A 6,987-nucleotide genomic window follows, 5' to 3' on the forward strand; every position below is an offset into this window, starting at 1 on the left:
GACAAGGCACTTAGAATCCTAAATGCTTCAAGTAGGTCTGCTGAGATTTATGTTAAAATATACAGGCCTCATGTTTGTGCTTAATGACGACAAAACTGGTTGGAACAGGTCAGGGTTCCCACACATTCTTATATATATATTCTAATATATTTCATAATTTTTTCATGACTTTTCAAGGACCCACTATATATATATATATATATATATATTTTTTTTTTTTTTTTCTTGCCCTACTTGCTTGCCATTTTTAAACATAGCAGATTCCAACTCCATTCAAACATAATTTCAGCTAGCTGTTACACATGACAGGATGCCGGGAGAAAATAAACATCTGTGGTGGTAAACAAAGTGTTGTCACATATTGACGCATACCAGTGCTACAGTAGGTGGAAAGCCACAGAAATTTTGCTTTTATGTTGCATGACTTGGAAGGTTTCATTTCACACTTCCAAAACATTTAATGATTTTGACTAATGCCATGACTTTTCCAGGCCTGGAACTGTGATTAGAAAATTCCATGACTTTTCCAGGTTTTCTGTGACTGTGGCAACCCTGACAGGTTGCTCTTATATACAGCATAGCCAAAAACTAGAATAACATGAATTTCCCTAATGTCAAAATAATTTGGGATGACCAAACAGCCTAACCATGAGCTAGTATGCCCCTCACCTTCACCTTTATCTGTGTGATGGTTTAATTAGATATCCAACATCAGTAAGACTCTCAATCCAAAAATGATGACTGGCATCAAACTAAATACACTTTTTGAGGACAGCAGGCAATGCAACTTAATACTTGATATAATTACAAAACTTTCCCCCAATTAATGTTCTATATCTTAATAAAAACTAAAACTGCAAGCATGGATGTCTACCAACACTCACCTCCATGACTGACTGCCCGGCTTTCCTGTGCGTGAGGCCCCAGTGTTTGTTCGGCCAGCATGTCCCAGCTCGTGCAACCTGTTGTCTATTCTCTTAGCTTTGTATGGGTCACCAGAGCCACTGTACACACACTTCCAGGAAAAGAGGCCTGTTGTAACATTGAGAGATGATCGTAGCAACATTGACCTGGGCTGCCACTTGATGGCACACCAGAGAAATGCTGACGTCACTCTGTGGTACTTTTTCCAGGGTCTGCTTGCCCAGGCTCGGCTCAGTAGTAATCAGGAATTTGATCAGGTCAACCTTTGCTTGGACCTGATCACTCACAGTAAACACATAATGGGAGGAAAACCAGGGAAAGGGTACATCCTGTGAGGAACTCTGGCATTTAGGGGCTTTTTGGTTGTGGCATTTTCCTCCTAAATGGACTCTGTCATGATTTAGTATCCACTGGAGAAACCTGAACCTGGTCTGTACCCTCATATTTATGGACTGACTTGATTGTGCTACAAAAAACTGAGACCTATGATAAGATTGTAGTTATTACTAAGATAAAAATATTAACTTGCTTTAAGAAAACAAAACAGCTTTCCCACAAATTACAAAATAAACGTTCTTTTATGTAATATCGATTTGACTAACGGCCCAGACACAATTAAACAAACATCAAAGTGCAAGTGCCGATGGAGGCTGACTGTTGCATCCCCTCAGGTCAACGGAGTCTCAGCCAATAAGTTGCACCTGAACACAATGCAAAGACTACAATTAATGGCCAACTAGCATGTATGTTCTACACCTGCATGAGTGAAAGTAAATCTCCATAGCAGCAGGTGGCAGTAGTGTATCAAAAAAGGAGACTGGAAGACCAACATGACAAATTCAAAATGCTAGTTAGCACATTAACAACCCAACCTGATATTTAAAAAATATATATATATATTTACAGTGTGCTAACAAACAATAACACCAACAATACTTACTATAAAAAGTGTGTTTCAATCTAACACACTATTGACTTTTCTTTCCTCACTTCCGTTTCTCTTCTCGTGTGCTGAACTGCCAATCAGAGTAATTTTCTCAAGACTGGCTGCGCTGATGATTCAACATGCTGAACCGTCTGAAAAACAGCCGACAAAGCCAACAGCCACCGCAAAAACACTAGGGCTACAGACGCTCACCGACTGCCCGACATTGACCCACAGCTGACCGTTAGCTTGATGTGTCAGGGTCCTCACACATTACAAGGCACAGTGGCACTTTAGCACAACGCAACTTGAAATCACGAGTAATTTAATATTTAGTGGCATAAATACTACACAAATTGCGGCCGACTTAGCAGCAGGGTTGGAAATTACCACCAGCCACCAACCAAATGTGGGTAAAATATGCAAGGTGCTGCTAGATCTGCTTTACTTACCAGCCAAAAAACCCCAAATGGTAATCTATTAAGTGGCTGGTAAATTTTAAAATTCACCAGCCACAGTGGCAGATGGAAAAAAGTTAATTTCCAACCCTACTTAACAGCTTATGACACCACAGCATCTCCACTAAATCATTGAGAGACAGGGTGTCCTCACTGCACAACCACATCACTCCACACTTATGTCGCCAGCACCTCTTCTCAAACTTTCCCCAAGACAAACAACTTGGCCTCAACTTGTCGTGTAATTGTGCTGTCTCTGCTGCTGGTGCCAACAGCATAATTCAGTATAATGGTGAGACAGTAACACAACAGAGTCCTTCCCAAAGGAAACTAAAAGCGTCATTCTTTTAACAAAATGAGCCTGCGGTTCATTAGCTTTGGTCTGACCAGTGTTTTTAGAGCTATTTGAATCTGCATAAAGACGTCTAGTTGTTCTTCCTGTAATTACAATAGGCTGACTCAACTGCCCACAACCAAATGGTCTTCCTCAAGGGCAATTTGGCCTCGCTGGTAAAAGTCAAACACTCACTTTGCTGTGACCACATCAATGTCAGGTAGAGCCATACACTGACAGATGTATGGGTGTACACGTGCACGCACATTTACACTCACAAACACATAAATACACTCATGGTCATAAACAGCAGCCCAGCCCTCACCAGCCTTAACACCAGCTAATTGCTCATGTATGGCTCCTTTCACTCTATACACACATACACACACCGCAACAAAGCATAGGGCCAAAACGTGCTGGCTCGCTGGCTGTCTACAGCTGTGACGTCTCACATGTGGCGCTGTGTTGATATAAGGAGTAACACAAGTGGAAAATTGGAGCTGGTGGGGCCAGACTGCTGACTTCCTGATAGGAAGAGTGAAGTGGAGGTTGACCCATATATACATAAAGCAGTCAACAGGCTCTAACACCAAGGGAAATACAGACAAAGGGTCTGTGTAGCTCTGTGCATAATGTAATGTGGGTACAGATCAGAGTAACCCAGTGGGATTCTTTGACATTAGCATGGGCCTACTTCCAAAAAACCATCTCAAAAGTAAAACTGATGATACTGATACTGATGTCACAGCAAATGTTACACAGTTTCACCGAGTTGTGACTCATTGTCTTTAAATCCCCAGAAATTAAGGGAAGTTGGTCTGAATCACAACAAAAATAGGAACTATTGAAACTTGCAAACCTAGGTGGCTTTCATTTACCGGACACAACAACAATAATGGTTATATCTATTTATGTTTTATTTATATTTTGATTTCCTGTTAGGCTTACAAAGGGAGCTATCCCTGGCTGCATGGCACATGGCTAAATCAAGGCAGTCTACTTTTAAAACTCAATGGGAAGTGCAGCATAACCTTACAAATCTGATCCTCTGGATAATGCAGGTCATTAGGGGAGAGTGCAATGTTAAGTTAAGATTATGGTCGGACTGCACGAAACAAAAATAATAAAACTTTTTTTTTTACTACACATAGGAACTTTTATTTGAATATTTATGACCCAAGAAAATGATTTTGCCTCATACAGGATGCACATCAGGGATGTATTTTCTGTATGAGGAGCACTATGGTCAAGATCAGAAAAGGCTTGTTTCATGGGTTATAATGTGCAGTTCTACTCTCATATATTTGGAACTATAGCACCATTACTACGCAACCTGAAAACAAAAAATACATCAGCAAATAATCAGACAGCCGACTTTGGTCAATTAAGCTTATTCCAGCACTTTATTTCCCCCCCAGTAGATATTTAAACATCCATGTGGCTACAGAACCTCTGACAAAATTTCCCGCTATGAAAGGGGCTGCCTGAGTTTTCTCACAATTGTTTTGTGATATAAAAAGTTATCTGAAGCAATGCAGAGATCTAAAGGTTTCTAATTATGATGTTGTGGTGTGGCATTCCCCTCTTAAAACATCCATTATGGTTGTTGGATCTCTGCCTGCCCAAGATTACCGTACAAGACTTCTGACTAAACTGAGTTTAAGTGCACAATGGAGGAGAAATCATGAGTTATGGGTGGAAAATCATATTCATTCAAATGACAACAAAAACGGCTCAAAAAATGAGAAGAATTTGACGCAGCAGCAGGTCTGAATTAAAATCTGTTTAAATTCCTCGTACAGCTGTTAACTACACTGTTAAAAACAATCTACTTTGATTCAGTTCTTGCATGAGTCAAGGGTCCAACAGCTGACTTGGCTACAAAGTGCCCTCAAAGGATGCAAAGATCACACTTAACTTTGTCAACAAAGGGACAAACAATGTTTCCTGATTTAATTTTAGAATCTCACACCGTCCGTCCAGGCAGCATGTTATCCCGGATCTCAGATAACCTCAGCTGCAACCTCAGACTTACCAGCAGTTAAGTCCCCAATCAGATCATGCAGCCACTTTCTACCTTTCATTGTAGCCTGGGATGTAGTGATAAAGAGAAAAGTGATCTCAAGCTTGTAATCATTAAAATGTAAAAACAGACCATGCTTGTACTTTTTTTAAATAAATATCTGACAAATCGGTGAATTTTACATTGAACAAGATTTACCCAGCTACACACTCTTAAGACAGAGAAGTATCTCCTCTCCTCACAAATTAACCATTAACTATTTTAGCTGGCCATCATTACAGTGCCTTCCCCGCAATATAATAGAAAGTCCCTCGTAGCTCTCTTTCTTTTAAGCCATTTTCTCTTGAGATTTGAGACGAAATATTGTGGGTGCACCATTAACTTGCACTCAGCAGTTATTACATGTGGTGTTGGATAACAGCGAAATTAAATGTTGGCTTTTATTCCACTGAGTCGTCCTGTAGTGTGACACCAATAAATCACAAATGCAATGCTATTGCAGTCAGGGTCAGTGCACTTTAGCCCTGACCCTGACTCCTTACACTGATCCAGGGAAATTATGCTAGCTCTGCTGCCCTCACTGTAAATCGCACAACACAACAACGTCCAAGTTAAATATCGAGAGAATAAGTTTAAAAAACTGCATGTGGAGTTGCATCGATCAGCTGTATCTGACAAACAACGTGGTCGTAAGATGGACTCACTTTTCAGTTTGGCTGAAACAATAACAAGAGGCTCGGATGGATCCACCCTAGCGCCATAATTTTGTCACACTTTCCCTGGAGCGGAGTTTGTTAGCGTGCTAACCAGCTAGCCGCCGATGCTAAGGCGCTGTTGTTTTCATTTTGTGAACAACAGCAGCGTCTGGACATTTTATTCTATTTAATAAAAGCGTGGCCGTCAACTTACCCGTGTCTGCCGGGGTTTTCATCGTTGTTGCCGGCTTCGGTGTGCTGCTTCAGTCACTTTCCCCGTCGACTCGTAACTTTAGACTTCAGTTAGCTAGCCTTTAGCCAAGTTAGCTAGCGAAGTTAGCAGTGACACTCCACTCCTTCCTCCGGTGTTGTTCTCACAAGTGGCTTGTTAGAAAAGACCCTACCCGGTTAGGTACTCGGTTTTAAGTTGGGAAAAAACTCCGCTAACGTCACATAAGCTTCTGCGTTTTATCTCGACACATCGGCGTGTGCTGAAAAAGTTTTGTGCCGGGGTATCTGTTCATAAGTACGCGGCGTCTGATGTAAAAAGTTGCCCCGAGCCTCTGGGGGGAAATCCAGTCGCCCAGGTCTGAATGGCGCAGGTCGAAGTTTGGAGGAGCCCTGCTGCCGTTGGTCGGTGCTGGAGCAGCGGAATGCGACGAGTCTAAATTTTCATCCCGATTGTTGCAACGATGTCGCATGGTCGATTCCTCCTCCACATCATCATCCTCACCGACAGTCAAAACAGCGGCGCTTCTGAAAGGGAACAAAAAAGCCCAAAGCCAACTCTGTTCTTTCTCTGCCCCTCTCTTTCTCCGGCACAGACTTTTTCTTTTTCCACTCACTCACTCACTTCGTGTTCTCTCAACCCCCCCTTCCTCTGTCGGGGTGTCGTGTTTCGCTCTCCTCCTGCCACACGGGGCCGCCCACGCTGACCCACGGAGGGAGGGAGGGGGTGAGGAATTGAACGCCCACTTGTTGCCAAAGATCGTCTATGTTTCTGGAAGCTTGCATTTCCTTTCAGTCCAACAGTGATCTGGGAGGAAAATCAGGCAGTGTAGGATTAATTAGACAGAAAAAACAATTAAGATAAAGCAGTTGTGCAGTGCAAGTTAAACTGAGTTGTTATTTTCAACATAAAAAACACAGATGGCAATATTGTTCTTTCAATATCTAGGCACGAAATGAACAGCATCAAGATAAAAACACCAAATACACACTTAAAACATCAGATTTAGATTTGGATTCAATTACACATGAAACAAAACACATTATATCATAGCCAGTGATCACACCTGTACATTTCCATTTGTGATGAGTATATTGTTTCATTTTGGCCCATTTTACATATGTCTTATAGGTTGGTATCTCTCACTCTGTGTTATTTTTTTTTTCATATTTTCAAGTAGCGCTGAAACTAATGAACATTTTCTTAAATCAATTAGTCAGCAGATTATTTTATCCTATCAATCAACTTATCATAAAGGGTCAAAGATCAGCCCCAATCTAATGTAATGTAATACAAGATTAAGAAACTCCAGGTAGCCAAAAATGACCTGCCCTAGCATCCGCCCAAATGCTGCATGCTGGAAGACATAAGTTGGGCTGTGTCGGGTTGCACAACTCGG

At 41.5% G+C, this 6,987-nt stretch overlaps 1 protein-coding gene across 1 annotated transcript in view; it reads right to left on the reverse strand.

Moving 5' to 3' along the window:
* Window positions 1-6,242, reverse strand: part of erf (Ets2 repressor factor) — a 46,861-nt gene extending 40,619 nt beyond the window's left edge. Inside the window, exon 1 of the mRNA XM_050034124.1 lies at window positions 5,574-6,242. Coding sequence (XP_049890081.1) covers window positions 5,574-5,595 — 22 coding nt within the window. The 5' untranslated portion in view covers window positions 5,596-6,242. The remainder of the gene's footprint in view (window positions 1-5,573) is intronic.
* Between the last annotated feature and the right edge of the window lie 745 nt (window positions 6,243-6,987).

This window comes from Epinephelus moara, chromosome 22 (assembly GCF_006386435.1).
Source record: "Epinephelus moara isolate mb chromosome 22, YSFRI_EMoa_1.0, whole genome shotgun sequence".
In the NCBI taxonomy this organism is placed as follows: domain Eukaryota; kingdom Metazoa; phylum Chordata; class Actinopteri; order Perciformes; family Serranidae; genus Epinephelus; species Epinephelus moara.